This window comes from Silurus meridionalis, chromosome 3 (genome assembly GCF_014805685.1).
Source record: "Silurus meridionalis isolate SWU-2019-XX chromosome 3, ASM1480568v1, whole genome shotgun sequence".
Taxonomy (NCBI): Eukaryota; Metazoa; Chordata; class Actinopteri; order Siluriformes; family Siluridae; genus Silurus; species Silurus meridionalis.
The window spans coordinates 13,843,165-13,860,793 of NC_060886.1; the positions used below are offsets into that span (position 1 = coordinate 13,843,165).

Here is a 17,629-nt window from a genome sequence, read left to right on the forward strand (position 1 = left end):
ATGCTTCCTCTCTTGATTGACCTTGGGTAATGATTCAGTGTAAATGTTTCATTTCAGTGAACTCAGAGGAATAAAGAAAACGAGAACGATGCCTGAGCAGCTTGACTTATGGCTTTTTTAAGTCCCCAGGTTTACTGACTTATAAACCACAGCTTTCTTGAATAATTCCTGAAGAATAACTTCCTGGAAATTCAGTGTAAATTGAATACTTGAGCGTGTTTGAAGTATTTACCCCTTTGAATGGTTTCAGAAAAATTGCAACAGATCTCATCACACTTTTGCAAAGGCTAGTGTGACTAATAAGCATTTTAAGCCTTTTGAATAGATAAGAGATTAAGCTGATAAATTGAAGGAGCAGGGATAAATGTAACCGTTAATGCTTATTATAGTGTTAATCGCAATCATCAAAGGTTCATACAGAAAATTACATCAGAAAGAAAGAAAAGAGGAAATCCAGGAATTGAGCTAGAGTGATTAGAAATAAATAAAAAGCCCAGCCTTAGGGGATACATAACTGTCTTTCTAAGACAAGCCTTGATCCCTGTGTGCTCCAGGTAAAAGACAGTAATTCTAGCTCACTGCCTATAACTGCCTGTAACAGGAATGAGTGCTGTCCTTTCTTTCCCACTGCAGTGTGAAGAAGTGGCTGCAGAAGCTTCCAGAAGATTAGGCGAGTGGGCTGCTGTGATCAGGACTGTGTGACTATGGCGCGAGCTGGCATGGGGAGTAGCACTTAGGAAAGACGCCTCTCGCAGTGTCATCGTGAAGACTTCACAGGGCAGATGCTAGCAGGAGATAATTGATGGCGGCTCAAACAAGTATTTACATGCAGATAAATCTCGTGAAGTCTAGTCCTCATTAGTGGCAGAGATCCAGAGGCGATAAGCAGCACGCCTCGGTGCTGTTTAGAGAGCGGGGTGTGGGTGGGGGGACTGGAAATAAGCCAGAGTCACAGAAGGCCCGTGGCCTTGGGCCACTACTAGCACACAGCCCAAGATGTGGCAACTGTTGGCATGAACTGGGAAGCCACCTGCTGCATGATACCACAACAAAACTACTACCATGCTGAGTGTGATCAAAAACATGATGCTGGGTGAGAACCGGGTAGAAAAAAACAAAGAAAAATTGTCAAGCCAAGTCTAGACAACTCTCTTGCTAACAACGTGTGCGCACAAGAGACTTAAAAAATGACACCCGTGTAATTCTTCAGAAGCAGGTGGTCATTTCAACTTTTAGACTACATTGCTGCTTTTTACAGCAATATTTTGTATAAATGAAATAAATAAAAACAACACAAACAATATACAGTAATTGCAGCACAATTAACCTGCATCTGTTTTTTTGTCTCGTTATACTACCGATTTAAGCGGTCCCTGCACTGCTGTCGTCTCCAAAACTCTTGAGAAATATGTATTGGCTTTTATGTATTGGCAAATTCAAAGTGTGTACTGATGTAGCGTTGCACATTGATGAGTATGACTGGGCGTGGCGCTAGCAAAGAAGCAGAAAGCGGGTGGAGGGGGCACGTGGACCCTCTATCTCTCAACTACCTGCTGGCAGAATGGATCTAACTCCAACTCAGTGTGTGTTAAACTAAGCCTCTACAGGCTCTCCAAATTAGAAGCAGCAGCATTGGAGGTCAAGGACGTCCATCACACACCAGGCATTAAGCCTCTTTCACTTGGATATAAAACTGTAGTCAGAAGTTTAAAAAGAAAAAGAAAGTAAAAAAAAAAAATACATATATGTCATGTACAACATAAATTCAGTCATTAATTTGCATGTCATGTGACTAAAAATGTGGGTATAATTTAATCTCTTTACTGATATATAATATCCTGCACCATTCGCTTGAAATGAACAAACAGCAGTTTCTCCACAGTCTGTTATATCAGACAGTTGATAAATATCATTTCCTAAATGTTAGGCAGTAGAAGTGCAGCTAGTGTGGGAGTGATGAACAGTAGTGAGCAGACCTGTGGGTGTGCATACATGAGCGCTGAGATATACAAATACAACACGGCTTTAGAAGCTACTGTCTTCCGCAAAGCCTCATGGAAACACAGTAAAGAACTGATTTTTCTAATAGTGCCCCAGTCCATTCATGGCAGATCTCCAGAGGGCCCATAATTCTTCTGTACATAGCAAAGGAACACTGCAATCCTGGGTGGATTTGATGCTATTAGTTTACCCATGGATTGTCTTCCGTGCTGAAAATGTTTTGCTCTGAGCTTCTCCTCACTGTGCATTCAGTTCTGTTTCTGCTGCGCATCTGAGGAGTTTTCATTACTTGAAAATAACCTAAAAATACTCAGTATATGAAAGATACTGCATATACATATTAAAAAATGGAATTGAAAATATATTTCAAATGTGACCATGTTCCTGGATTGTAAATATGCAATCATGTAAATGTATTATTCCAATGTATTAGAGTCAGACGGGTTTTCTGAGCTAACAAAGCCAACAAAGTCTGCACAGCCGTACGAGATATATACAGTATAATGTATGTTATATAACGGGGTGCCTTTGAAAACACCCATATCCTGTATAGTAAGGCTAAATGGTTTGTAATACTGATACACCTTGTGCCTAATAGATGTAAGAGCTTACAAAAATGATATTTAGTTATTTAGCTAGGAGGGGGGAATCATTTCAAAAATATAATACATATAATTTAATAAGTAGCTGAAGTTCTATTTGACAGACATAATAGAACAATATTCAGAAACATTAAATGCACAGCAAAAGCTATAATGGAAGTCAATATGTCGACCTGTTGCTCTTCTTGTAAAAGTTCTAACTAGCACAGAGAATAGGAGTGAAAAGCTTATTGGATTAATAAATTACATGAAAAAGAAATGTAGTTACATTTACTAACTGATAACACTGAAATAAATGCGCATTGAAAGGAATAGGGATATTGATGGGCAGAAAAAAAAGAGAGAGAAAAAAACTCTTGTGTGATCAATAAGACATCAAGTCAATTCACACCAAAGGTGTTTCTAATGGGATTTTGGTTGTCTGGATTAATTGTGCCTTGCGGAAAAGATGCTCTTAAATCCAAACAAGCTTCGTAAACATTTAAGGCAATAACGGAATGATGGATGCTGTAAAAGACACTAAAAGAAGGAGATACTGCAGTGGGATGAAATTGGCCTTTATAAAGTTGCCTACAATTAGCAGAAAATGTCTTGTTTTGCGTTCACGTTTCCTTAAATAATATTTTTTTTAAATAAATAATTAAATGAAATCGAAGAAAAGGAAACATGCTTTTTGTGGACATTTTAATAAAGATGCCATTGTGTGAGAAACACACAAAGACTTTTGGATCCTGCAACAAGCTTTTATATAGTAAAGATTTGAAATGAGCACATCATCTGCAAATGATTACTGAATTGAAAAGCAGAGCTGAGATGCACATGCAGCATTTGTATTTGTGAGACTTATCCAGCAAACTGTATCCAATTTGTGTCAGTTGCTGTTTTAATTTGTTATGTGATGGTACTAAAAGTTGCTGGAAATATATTATTTCTTTTTTTTGTCCCTGAGCCTCATATTTGTTCTCCTGTTCCCACCCGTATGACCGTTAAAAAAACCTACTAGTGGCACTTTTTTTTTTTTAGAAGCCCACATCGGCACAGCATACCTTGTACACCACGATACCGCTGCTCTCTGCTTCACAATTTTGCTGCCTTTTCTTTTTTATATTCTCTCACAGATTTCTTCTGAACCTGATGCATGCTAAAAAGCCAAATAGCAATTTTAGTATTTGAATCCTGGCACTTCAAAGGGTGAATTAGTTATTCAAAAACAGAGCTTTGTGTTATCAATTCATTAATAAAGTGTTTTGCCTTCCCTCTTAGACACTGAGTTTAGGATGGAGTCAGAGGGCCTTTCTAGACCTCCCTATGGAGGCATTTCTTCTTCAGTGTTTGTTGGCAACAGGTCACTCTTTCCTCCTTCCCCCTTCAGAACCTTGAAATCTTTAAACACGCCCCTTTTGGGAAGCTCTCAATGGGGCCCTTGTCCAAGGCATAGCACTCCACTGTGAGTAAGTGAGACCTAAATGTATGTATATATATATGATACGTATATATTAACATTGCTGATTTACACAAGAGCGCTAGTGTGTTTCCTTTATGTTATGAAGAGCTGCCTTTCCTCAGACACAATCTCCAACCGGATCATGGAGATCATCTTACCAATGTATTGAGGAATCACATTATCTGAATCTTAAAGATCTGGCACAAGTTCAGGCTTGTAAGTTTGCCTATCCAAACCTAATACCCGACAATGTAACACATACAGCTTAGCCTCAGAGCATGGTGTATACAACTGAGTTGGGAGCAAGCAGAAAGCCAAGATGGTATAAAGCTTCAGGTAGCTTATAAGTAAGCCAAGGGCAAAGTCACCTTTTTACATAGAGCTAGTCTAGCTCAAAATTCTCATTATGTGAAATTAAATCAAGTCATTGCAAAAGAAAACATACCACCTTCAGCAAAATTGTATATACTGACTGAAAAAGACCAGAATAAGGCCAATCCTTATCATTGTCAAGCAGATGCACTGGTTCACCTTGCAAAAGTCTTAGTGCGTGACAAAATCACACCTAACAGCTCCTGCTGAGTCGAAAACCTAGAAAAGCAGACGTTTCACATGAACCATACAATGCATACAAAATCTGTTTTCTGGTTTTCTAAATAATTGAATACTACACAAAAATAACAGCACAAACAGCTCTTTTCAAAGCACAATCATTGCCAATTGTCAAATTATAAAGTCTCCCAACAAGACCGTTTAGATCAATTCAAATCTACCTTCCATAATAGTTTTCATTATAAATAAGCATCTAATGGACTCCCATGTAACACTTTACAGAGCATTCATTTGCAAAATTTGCATCTGAGCACAGGATGAGATCTGCATTATAGTTCACAAGGTGCTAACCTGTATTTAGTGTGCCATTTGGAAATGGGTATTAATCACTGTCACACAGAGGTCTGTCTGGGTCTGTCTGGGTCATTTGAGACAGATCTTTGTGGCCCTCCAAAGACCTACTTATCACTATAGAAACCGATGCCAATCACGTAAACAAGGCCAGAGGAAAGGACCAATCAGGGTACTAAACATGGGGAAAACAGGGCTGTGTTGAAATGCTGAAGAAGAAATTGAAGAATAATCATCATCAATACACAATCTTCACACAGGACAAAAAGACTTAATGTTGCTGAAGCATAAACTACTTCACCAGAAAATAAAGCTTAAGCCAGATATCACAAATCATGACAGCCTAATCATCTGCTCACAGCTCTTCGATCATATTAGAGTGACCATGGTGATGCAAAGTTAAAATTAAGCCAGACTTGGCTTGACCTTTTCCATCCACCTGGGAGACAAATTTAAATTCTCAGAGCATGCAAATTGCAAAAGGAACAGAGAAGCGAGGCACTGAGAGGAAGGCTCAATTTATGCCGAGAAGAGAAGACAATGGTTAAATCTCAGCGTGAATGCACCTGGAAAGTGACTCTAGCCGATTCACCCTCCCACTGACAACACTGGGATTTTGCCTGTAGTCAGCTTGCTGTATTCAACATGGCTCTATGCAAAGTGCTATTAATATCTCATTTCACAGCAGAGGAGTTTACATGATCTGGCATTTTTATAAAGAAACCATTGCCCTGCAGTTTTTCAGTAGGAGTTTGGATTATTTGGTGCCTTTCAAATTTCCATCAAAAATCAATATCAGTGCTCCTGCATGCTGCCACAGAATAACAGAAGGGGTATTAAAAAGGAAGCATTAACTTGCCTCATTAATCTCTCATAATGAAAGCAGCAGCGTGTAGGATTATTTTTCTTTTAACCAAAAAAAAAGTACTTTTTAATATGACAGCATTAAAAATGTGAGTCACCCTAACAATCCAATTCTGTCCATCAAATTTGGCAGAGCAGTTGCATGTAAACGTCATATACCAGCTCAGTATTTCAGTCATCATGCCTTAACTTTAGGCACAAAAGATGTAAAGGCTTTACAGTGACGGTGAGAAAGCTTTAAAGGGTAAATAAACCAAACAAGAGCTAAGAGTTAAAAAAATAGTACTAAACTAAAATAAAAAGTTTACAGAACAAGAAAGACATTTATTTGTTCTCAAATGTGTTTGGAAGCTAGAGAATTGTAGATGATGATTATCTTTGTACAGCTTGAAATGTAGAGTGGAGATATTATTGAGCTAGAGAACCCATAATAATGTATTAGAGGGGGGTAACTATGGGTAAATGTCTCCTTATTGTTGTACTACAAACTTGTGCATGTGTGAGTGATACACACAGAGCTTTGTTTTGTCTGACCGCGATCTGATTGCACTCTGATGATGGTTGAGGTTCCATAGTGTGCTACTGCTTTGTGCCAAACTTGTCTACAGGCACAGTTAGCTATAGTTTGTGGACTAAAACATATACTCAAAAAACCTATATTCAGCCTTCGGATTACAGAGGAACATCGCTTTTCCCTTCCACCAGATCTTATATTTGATCTACCTATATAAAATGATACAGCTGTTTCATTCTGTAGGATATTTGTTATTCATGATATAGAGTATGCTTGGGTACACTGCAGCAGGTCTGCAATCAGATACAGTAAAATCATTTATAACTGAGGGTTACAGGCGCTTGTGTGTTTTTTTTTTTATCTGGTACATATCGACTATTACAGACATTGATGTGTAATATTAATAAGTTATTTAATTCTAACACATCTGTAAATCTGAGAAGTCATAAATTACTTAAGTTGTTTATTGGGCATCGTAGGGTATGAGACATGCTCTTCCATTCTCACTTTAAATGTGCACAGCTGCGGAAGAGCTCAGCCCAGTTTTTGGAAATGTTGTTCTCCAGAGAGAGAGAGAGAGAGAGAGAGAGAGAGAGAGAGAGAGAGAGAGAGAGAGAGAGCGTGCAAGAGAGAAATTCCACAATTGAACATCCAACTGTAATGTTACCAAAAGGTTGGTTTTGTGATAAATCAAACAAATAGGAAAATAATAAAGGAAAGATGTTCCAAACATTCTAATGATGCAAGTTCTCTGAAATGACCAGGAATAAGAACATTATTTTGTTTACTCGCCAACTGGTGCTCACCGGTGTCTTGGCGTTTGCGCTAACATGATACACGTTTGCACTTATCTGAACACAAGACATGATCTCATGTGGAGATCCCGACATTTGATGAAGTGTCCAGTCTACATTTCACACATTGATCCAAGGAAGAGATGCAATCATTCCTACCAGGTGCTATTATAGAGCCATTTTATTACCGTAATTAACAATTTGACAATGAAAATGTATGTCCTTTTGGTCCCTTTGTTCCACATTGTTGGCATTCATGATGTGACTTCTACTCATTAAAGAATTTTAAAGGATACACATGACAATAGAACTCATCCTCTCACTGCTGCATTAATAACACTCACTTATTACATTTCACTTCAGTGTAAATCATAGCTGTGCTAGCCCCTAAACTGTGTCCTTTTTCTTTCTAAAGATGTGGTTGTTGTCATAACACAACCCGGTTTCGTAATGATGTAAACAATATCTGAATATAAAGATAACAAGATAAACAATCTGCATCTGTTATTGTCCATTTCTTTCCCTTCAGCATTATTTTTCTGCTGTGGAAAGATCCATTCCTAATGAGATATCGAGTGTTTCAGAAAGCAACAATAATGGACTATGTCAATAACTACCCATGGGATAAATGATTTTCATAGGATGCTTACTTCCTACCTTGTAGTAATGCTTTGGGGGTGGGGGGTGGGGGGTTAACCCTCAAGTCTCTTCTAGCATAGTAAAGCTGCTTAAACCTGGCAGTATTAAATCACTGGAATAAGGACAATGTTCCCACCATGTGCCACAAAAGCTGGAACACCCATCTCCCATCGTAGAGCAGAGCCGCCCATTGCACTGAATGGCTCCCCTTTCTCTAGCTTTTGGGGGCTTCACCATCAACACCATCAATGGGAATAGTGTCCCTCCCCCACAATGGCTAAATCGACTGTGGGAGTATTTTGGTCTCTACCCTTTTTCCCATCTCCTTATTGAATCCTCCTTGCACTGAAGCAAAAACAATATTGAGGAAAAGATGCATGCCATCACGTCATCCTTCCTTTTTGAAAGCAGCGCATGAACCCGGCTTTACAAAACCAAAAACAGATCACACTTTCTAAAATGACTTAAATGGAAACAGAGAACCCACACGCTCTTCTTTTTAATTCAGGAACATATTCTGGATCAAATGTTTTCTATAAATCGGCTTAAACAGGTTTTATTTCTGTGTTATTATACTTTTAAATAGCTGTATAATCCGTTTCATTAAACAGATTAAATAACAGAAAGATGTATAATGCATAGCATGAAAATGTTTTTTTTTTGTAGCCTCTAGGCAAAAACATTTAAACGAAATAGGTCAAGAAGAATTGAGAATCATTTACCAAAACAATATACTGATAATTAGTTTCTGATCCTTATGCATCAAGTGCTTGTAACGATTTCAACTCATTATGCAAATTACACTTTAACTTCTCTCATGGGAAAAGAAGCCAACATAAGGGTACTTTAAAAAGGTGCAATGGCTCAACACAGAATTTGCACACATTTCGCTTTCCTTGTTAGCCATGATCTGTGGGTAAACGTTTCATTTTAATTTCATGAAAAAGAACAGTTTAATAATGGCAAATAAATACATTGTATCAAACATGCAAACATTTTTTATCTACACAATTTTTGCAAGCATGTACTGTATAAAACAGTGGAAATACCCAGATGTGCGTTTTATACTGCTTTATTTACCCACCATGTGCACATACTGATTTGTATCCATCCATGGCCATGATTGCATTACTGCCAATTATGCTTCAAATGAAATTTCAGGCTTTAATTATTTGTATTTTTTCCTGGTTGAATAGAAAAAAAAAACGCAAGAATCTGATGACACTCAAGACAAATGAAGCCTCTTCAGATGCAACAATAATAAAGTGTTATTAAGGCTGTAAACAGCGATCATCTCAGTAATATCATGGCTCACATTTCAGTGCCTGAGGAGAGCACAAGTCGCCTATCTGTGCTACACACAGCCGTGCGCTCGTAAACAATATGCAGCCTTGGCTCAACGAGGCTGAATGGACCCAGACAATAATTTGATTTCCTCCTATCTTGTTATTTTTAGTGTACAGCTAGAGTTTTTCCAAATCAAAGCCCTCAACTGTTTGGCAAACATTCAATTCCCCCCACACCGCCACTCCATTCCCAGCTGCAGAACAAAGCCAAACAAAAGACAGCGTGGCATTCAATTCGCTTGAAAATCAGCCAAAGGCGCAGCTCTTCCATCTTTTCTAGCATTGATGGAAGACAGAATAATGATAGAGATTCATTAAATTCCCCCACCCCCAGAAAAAACTGGAGGACAACCCTGGAGCTGCGGAGCTTCTATTATCACAGGAATTCACTGCTAACACCGTTCCCTAAGAAGGGTGAAGAAAATGTCATGATTTGCTGTATGCTGAAGAAACAACACAAATGTCAGCATATTTAGTGGAGCATGGCGGTGCTCGAATTGAACTCTTTCCAAAGTTTTCAAAACCCTGTAAATCTCCGCAGACCTCCTCATTAGATTGTTATTGTGAATGATGGCCTTTATAAAATCTTTCAAGAGAAAATAAATCAAAGATGACTCGACTTCGGGGTTTTTTTTTTTCATTTCCTGAGAAATGTCATATCTTTGGTCACACACACACAAAAACACACACAAGGAACCATTCTAATAGCATTTGGATTGTACTCTAAAAACAAAGACTCAATCCTTTATTTATTCCTGACCTCTTTATGGTGATTAATGACTTTAGGGTAATAGTGCAAAGGGCACCAGTCAGAGAGACATCAAGCCAAAAGGTAAAGAATTCTGTTAAATACAGCAAACATGCTCAAGCTGGCCAGTGTTTTTTGTTTTGTTTTGTCTTTTATATTATCACAGGTTGGGATGAAACAAACAACCAGTGAATTATAACCTCGCTGGGACTGAATGGCTGAACACCAAATACACTTGCTGATAACAGCTTGTGACATCATGTTTGTCAGTTTGTGTTTATTAGAACAGTAAGGGTTAATTTTTTGTAAGCATCATAATCTAAATAAGTGCACAGACAACACCACAAGGCTGTGCTAAAGGTGATTTACTAACAATCAAATCCACTATAAATGGCAACATGGTCATTAGACTACATTAGAACACATGCAGCTTTCAATGATGTGAGGAAAAAAATGTCTCATAACCACGATACAACGAAAATGAGTGATATTATTGAAAAAGCAGCGTGTGTGTGTGTGTGTGTGTGTGTGTGTGTGTGTGTGTGGGGGGGGGAACTGTGATTTTGTAACATCACTCAATTGCATAAGGCAATGTTCACCGAATGCCAGAGGCGAATACTAATATTGTGAGGAATGATTCAAAGTCATGTGATGCCAATCCTTTTGAAAATCATGGTATATTATAGGTTTATTATATATAGTGACCAACTCTCACTTTTTGTCTTTCTTCTTGAAGAAGGAAAGAAAGGTGCCTTTCTGGCTTTACAAGACTGATTGCACCATGTCACTGAGCTGGTCTTCTTCAAAAGGTAGCTGAGTCTAAGGTTAGTGTCAGTCAGCTCAGGTTCCTCTCCATTAAACTTTTATTCCTGTTGTCTTCACATGACTGATGTCTGAACGTCAGAAATAATTCATATGGCACGTTTTAAATATGCACCGTTGAGACGATGATGGTCATGGACTCTTTACTTTACTAGTTTGTATTAATGAGTGGGATTCATTTGGGGTGATATTAAGTGAGACTTTCGGTTTCTGTGGATGCATCCGGACTGCTAAAGCTGTGCAGAGGGGGCTTGTGTTCTTCAACCTTAGCAAAGCTGTCATAAGTTCATTATGGAAAGAAAACCCTGCTTTACATCTAAAAAAGAGATCTGTGCATCCAATGACATGGCTAAATCAACTAGCACATTCATATGGACACTTGTTTGAAGGCTGTACATAAATGTGTGCGCATCCAAAAATGGGTCACGTCACGACTGCAACTTCCCTAACGGCTATAATTGTCATTTCGTTAATACTAAAGCAATGCGCTGAATAAAAAAAAAAAAAAAAAAAAAAGAGTATACGACACGCTAAATTGTTAAGTTTCCAAACAAATGCTGAAAGGCGTAGAAGCATTGTAACCAGTGGAACACAGCGATGAATCAATCAGTAACCACACCATTCATTAAGTTGTGCAGTGAATGAGACTGCATGAATATTGATAGAAACGTGAAGTGTAAATTAGCACAATAATTTGTATGTAATCAACAGATTTTAATGTCTCATTTACACTTAAATGAAACACGTGTGGGGGGAAAGAAGCGTTATTTTGAACCAAGGGTTTCTCTCTACCTATGCAAAATAATTAATGTATGCAATGATCTTTCCACACATTCATGTTCTAAAAAGAAATCATTCTGAGAGCCATGGTGACTAGGTGGGTCTTTGTATTCAAAGTGCGGCACCTTCACCTCCTGAGATATGTTTATAGGGTTTGCACACAATGAGAACCCTTGTGCTCCTCGCTGACCTGCACGCTCGTCACTTCCAGTCTTCAACACGTACACAGGTCAATATAAACACTCAACAGTGCCCCCTGCTGTTCCTCAATATCCTATCTGTCCTGACTATCTGCTCTGAAGTCATTCTGGTGGCTTTGGATTCGTCCAAGCTGCACTAAAAACATCCAGATAGTTTCCAACTTCGCGTGGTGAGCAGAATCATTCGAGAAAAAAAAAATCATTCCATCACATAAACGGATTCACGCTTTCTATGAATTTCTTGTCAATATAGAACGATAATGATTGTGATATCAAGCTAACAATAATGGATTTTTTCAACATTTCTAATCCAGAACAGCTGATCACAAGGTTTGCAATATTAGGAAAGTTATTTGAAAAACAAACAAACAAAAAACAACATGATACACAGCCTAGGTCAGTTGTTTTCAATATTATTTACAAATACAAACAAACATTCAGATCTCAGTCTTCCTGTTATATGAATAGTATGCTGTTTGGCTTAGAAAGAAAACCTGTGCAGCCTTTTTTCTGTCTTTTTCCTGCAGGAAGAACTTGAACTTTGATACGCAATCAATGACAGAACACATGCATGAGGAAGAAAGAAGAAACGACAATGCCAACTGTTATAAAATAATAAAAAAAATGTGATAAGAAAGTCTGAGTCCTATCAAGAAAATGTTGCTCAGAAAAGGTTTTTTCCTCCAACACAAGGACCATTTGAACCATGTGAGGGCATTTTTAATGTCCTTTTCTTCCTCCTGATCTGTCTGTCTGTCTGTCTGTCTGTCTGTCTGCCTGTGTCAGAAGTGTCTGCTTTGCTCAGACTGCTCAGTATCTACCGCATGTCCATTCACTAATATCTTCTCATCTCCTTGTCTCTCTGTCTGTGAATCATTGTGGGGTTTCAGCATCTCATCTCACGCAGAGTTGTATTGTAGAAACCCCACTGCATTTTCATTATTAATAGTACAAAAGCATAAAAAAAGAAATGTGTTATACGAGGAGGAGATCCTGCTAGACTGCAGTAAACCGAATAGCCAATAAGACATACTGTTTCACAAAAACAGAAGGTCCACTTCTGATGGCTGTCCAGCTCATTTCTGTGGAAACCTCGTTTCTTTTCCTAATGACTGGAAACTCATCAAGGTGAGAAAAGCAGCAGAATTTCCTCGAAGGAAACAAAAGAAATGGCAAATGCCTCACGATGAGGGGCAGCATTTTAAAAACGTGAGCAAAACAAAACAAAAAATAATAATAAACGACTCCTGTGATCTGAGGAGGAAACGTGAGTGGCAAGACAATCTGTAGTGGGATAAAAGAAACGCTGTCTGCATTCGCCTGCTCCTTTCTAGCAATTGTTGAAGAAGACTAATTACTTTAGCTGTGGAAGAGAATGAGGAGTAAACACGGGTTTGTAACGTGAGAGAGAAGGAAACTGCAGCACACTTGAAGAGGAAAACGTGGAGGAAACTTCAATCACTGATGGCACTGTTTTTACACGCAACAACAGCATACAGCTCTAAACCATGCCAGAGAGAAAGTCCAGAAGGTTTATAGATTAATATCATTACTAATACTTTAATGCTTTTTTATTTAGTCGTGCTCTAGATGGAGAATGCATACATACTATTATTATTATTATTATTATTATTATTATTATTCACATTCACTTTGGCAGAACTCTAAACCCTGGAGAAGTTCCACAAACCTTTTCCAGACACTAAAATAATCAAATAATTTCGTGCATTACCTCTTTCTTTGCTTCGGTAAGGTGTAAAAAGTCTCAGTATAAATGGTGTCCGTGCTGTAGACCGCGCTGGTGCGTGTTATCCCTTATAACCGCGAGCGACTCGCACCCACTGTACCTGCAGCTGCTCCACTGTGCCGGATGGGCTCGCGAGCGCAGGCTACTATAAGAGCAGTTCAAATTCGAACCGAAAGGGGGAACCGCCGAGCGCGCGCGACATCGCGCCGCAAATTTATCGTCGGCAACCCGATGACAACACGATCTACGCTTTCGACACGACGGACAGCGTTAATCTGAACGGGTCGGTTGTCAGATATTGGAAACGTTTGAGTCGGTATAAACTATTTGGTGAGATCATCCCCCCCCTACGCACGTGTAATAGTTTGCTCCAATAAATCTATGAGTTTCCATGGCAATTGATTAACTGTTTGGGGTGCACGAGCTCAAGGTGTGCTACTTACACAGTTTACTTACACTGGTAATGAATTTGGGACTAAATTAATCTCATTTACAGGCACGCACACACACACACACACACACACACACACACACACACACACACAACTTGACTCAGTGTTCATTGTAAAAACCGTGACTGATCTAGGCTAATGTAGTATTTTAGATCTAATACATCTAGATCAATTGTGTTGTTAACCCTAGGCCTGATCTTGTATTTAGCAATACTGGAAAACGTAATAATATTTTATCATCAAAATCTAAGATTTATATTTAAATCACTTTGAAATGTGTGATGTTTAAACAAAATAGGGTTCATGCCCTCATACAAGTCAAAACTGCCAGATATCCTACTCATCAAGCAAATGTAGGATTTAAAGAAAGTTTTTTCCACCTGTAGTCACCAAGAAACTACATTTCCGCGCATGCTCCGCGCTCTCCCCGAAGGCTTCGAGGAAAGCGCAACGCGCATGCGCAGCCAGACGTGGCAGCGGCATCATGGCTTCTTGGATCCGAAACCGGAGACGCAGGAGCGAGCTTGAAATGTATATATTCTTATGTGCGGTGAGTAATAGGAAGCCCTGTGCCGTGTTGAAAAGGTTTTTTTAATTATGATTTATTTTCGTATGATGTATCGGTTGATGTTTCATGTGGCCCGTGGTAGAGGAGATATGGGAGGTTTGCTGGTTGAGGCTGCAGCTCGAAGTTGAAAGGTGGAGAGAGCATTAGAGGCTGAACTTGAGACCTACCATCAGTTTGATCACTGGATCTACCCCACAGTCCCTGCGTGATTAATGTGTATTGATAGATCCGTTGATCGCGTGATTGCAGAAGAAACGCGATACCGGTGTTACGTCGTGAAAATGGAGGAAATCACTGCGGCTTACTGGGTTGCAGCCGCAAAAAACGCTGCGATTGACGGCGTGAGCGCCTGATTTCCTCCACGCAGAGCCGAGAACAGAAGCCTGTTGATTTAACTCGGTCTCAAGCAAAGTCGCAATACTGACCACAGGCACGCGGTCACGTGACTGTGACACTCCTGTCATTTATTACATTATTTCATGACTCATACCTTTGCATTGACTTTGTCAAAGTATCCAGACACTGTGACCTTTCAGACTGAATCCTGCTATACTACACTTCATAACACCTACACATTCTATATCTAATGAGCAATTACTACAGCATTATTAATAACATATAATAAGCACTGTCATGTCAGTATTCTCCTGTCTCCTAGGCTATTTCCTATCTTTCATCCTGTTTTGTAAAAGCAAACAAAGGTGCTCTCTTTGAGGAGGAGGAGGAGTGTGCTCAAGGAGGAGCTGCTTTGTGTACCTTAGAGTTCCTGTATTTGCCTCCATTGCTCCTGAAAGTCACATCTCTTGATCTCATTGAGCCCTTATTATCACCACCACCATTACAGGTAAAGTGTGTGCATGCACCACTTGCTTTCAAAGACCCCGATCACTGCTCTTCGCATCAGCACTGGGTTTTTTTTCGTCTCATGTAAAACCTGGCTCATTCTCCAATAGTGCTTATAATTTATCTCCAGTTTGAAATTGGAGACGGCGCCAAAAACCTTCCCCGACCAAGTTTGTTTGGCTCATTAATCAGAAGAAATAGAGGGGCGTTTGACAACGAGTCAGAGTTTGTGCTGAATCAGGGCATCCCTTGATGCTCAAAATGGGTTGGCATCCAGTAAGCAGCTTTGTCATGTAGGAGGTTGAGGGCACACCTGGGATCACAGCTTTCAATGGCTGATTAAGCAGAAGTGTTACAACAGATCGTTTTTCTCCCCTTCTGTTCCTCTGGATAAATCGGGTAGGGGGCATTTCCATTCAATTTCCAGGAACCTTTCATGGGAAGTTCATTGGGGGAATTTGTTGCAAACACCAGAAATTTCTTAATTAATTAGAAATTTGGGGATGTGCTGCCATGCATGCAAGCAAAAATATAGATCTTTTTAAAAAATGACATTTAATTGTTAGTATAATGTTGTTGCGCAATAGCTTACACACAGCACAAGGACGTTTTAAACATAAATGTGTGTGATATTTATGTAATTTACGTGAGTACTCGTCAAGATGGAGATTTTCTGACATTATTTTGTGTGCAGGATTAAAGAAATGATGTGTGTTGTGTTCCAGATGAATGCACAGTGCGTGTAGGGGATGTGGCCTCAGTAGCACTAAAGGTGCAGTGTGCAGGTGATTGAAGGTACAGGGTAGAAATTCAACTAAAATTGCGTTAAATCTGGTTGTTTCGTGCGCGATTTTTTTTCTTAAACTACATTAAAGTTCTCTGTTATATGCTAACCTGCTAGTTTGTAAATTCCCAGTTTATTTCAAGCAATTCTTGTTAATTCCCATATATTTCTGTTCGTTCTCATGGAAAGTTTCCAGTCTTGAAAATTCCTGGAATTTTGCAACCCTAATTCCACTATGGTATGTAAGGTACAGTATGTAGTATTTTTTTAAATTAAACTTTAAGATCTGCTTGTGCTCTGTTATACATGTTTTTTTAATGTATAGGTCTTATAGCATCATTAAAAATGTTTGCATAAATCTTCTAATCGATCCCGGCTAGCGATCTGTTCACACTATTCGTAATTCGGATTGAATTGTTGTTTGAAAGGCAACAAGTTAGTGAGATTTTTTTTTTTGTTAATTTTTTATTAAATTTTTTCTCAAGCATATGAATCCAACCAGCCTGACCCATTTATAATTAACCTGATCAGCAAATCTGGCTTGCATTATGTTATTTGGATTAGATTTGTTGAGTCTAGCTATTAACTAGAAGCTTTTTTTTTTTTATACATTCTATTTAAACAGTAAGTAGATGTGTTTTTGCTTCTCACAGTCTGTACAGGGATAACTATGAGCTACGGCTTTCCCACTGCACCGTTAGTCGCACATATACATTCCTGCATTTGACAGCAGCTTTATATTGATGAATACTTTCGAAGAAGAGAAGCTTACACAGTTTGGTTTTAAATTCCCTCCTACATTTTGTATCCTGTTTTGTCTGTGAAACGCTTGGTTGCTTGTTGTTTTTGTTAAGAATCAGTAAAGCTGCTTATCGGGGTCTGACGGAGAGAAATCATTCATAAGCAATGTAAGCATAGTCAGATCCACCAGGAACAGCAATAGCAGAATGCTACTCAAGCTACTCAAGCAATGCTAACAGGCCAGAAAGACTTAAAATCCAGCAATGTTGTATCTGCGGTTTCTTTCCGCATAATCCATACTTTTCTCTGAAGAGCGACTGATCAGGGTTGCACAGCACGCAGCACATTAAGTCTGTTTGTTTCACTTTGCATCGATCGACAGGATGTGATCAGAACTCTCCTTTTGTGCTGCTCTGTGAATTGTTACAATACTGACGGTCTTGTGATAGCAGCAGCAGCATTAGGATACTGCTCACATTCAACAAGACTGCTTGGTGAAAAGCAAATGGGTTGCTTTTGTGAATGGTATGAGACATGACGATCCCCAGACAGTAATGGGCCTGCCATTTCCCCTCCCTGTCAGGTCTCCACTTACCTTTTGAAGAAAAGATGCTACGCAGAAATTTGATGTGACTCGACATTCGTCTGAGTGCCGTTATTTTCTGAATGGCCTTCAGGATTCGAGGTGTTTAGACAGAACTGTTTGTTATACATCGTTCAGAGTTTTCTTTCCTACAAGCAGCAAATGACTTCTGGTAAAGTGTTGAGTTGAAATACCATTTTAGGAACTCGAGAGTCTGTTGGGTATATTTTTGTTTTCAGATTCATCCGCTGCAG

At 39.0% G+C, this 17,629-nt stretch overlaps 2 protein-coding genes across 4 annotated transcripts in view; one reads left to right on the plus strand and one right to left on the minus strand.

Moving 5' to 3' along the window:
* The window catches only part of sema5ba (sema domain, seven thrombospondin repeats (type 1 and type 1-like), transmembrane domain (TM) and short cytoplasmic domain, (semaphorin) 5Ba), a 93,965-nt gene extending 80,441 nt beyond the window's left edge, over positions 1–13,524 (minus strand). Inside the window, exon 1 of one of the 3 annotated variants that reach the window (XM_046845613.1) lies at positions 13,390–13,524. The gene's annotated coding sequence lies outside the window, so the exon portion shown is untranslated. The remainder of the gene's footprint in view (positions 1–13,389) is intronic. The other 2 variants (XM_046845610.1, XM_046845611.1) reach the window with 2 other exon arrangements.
* A 78-nt stretch (positions 13,525–13,602) lies between these two features.
* Positions 13,603–17,629, plus strand: part of pdia5 (protein disulfide isomerase family A, member 5) — a 47,431-nt gene continuing 43,404 nt past the window's right edge. The window contains exons 1-2 of the mRNA XM_046845614.1: positions 13,603–13,734; positions 14,243–14,406. Coding sequence (XP_046701570.1) covers positions 14,341–14,406 — 66 coding nt within the window. The 5' untranslated portion in view covers positions 13,603–13,734; positions 14,243–14,340. The remainder of the gene's footprint in view (positions 13,735–14,242; positions 14,407–17,629) is intronic.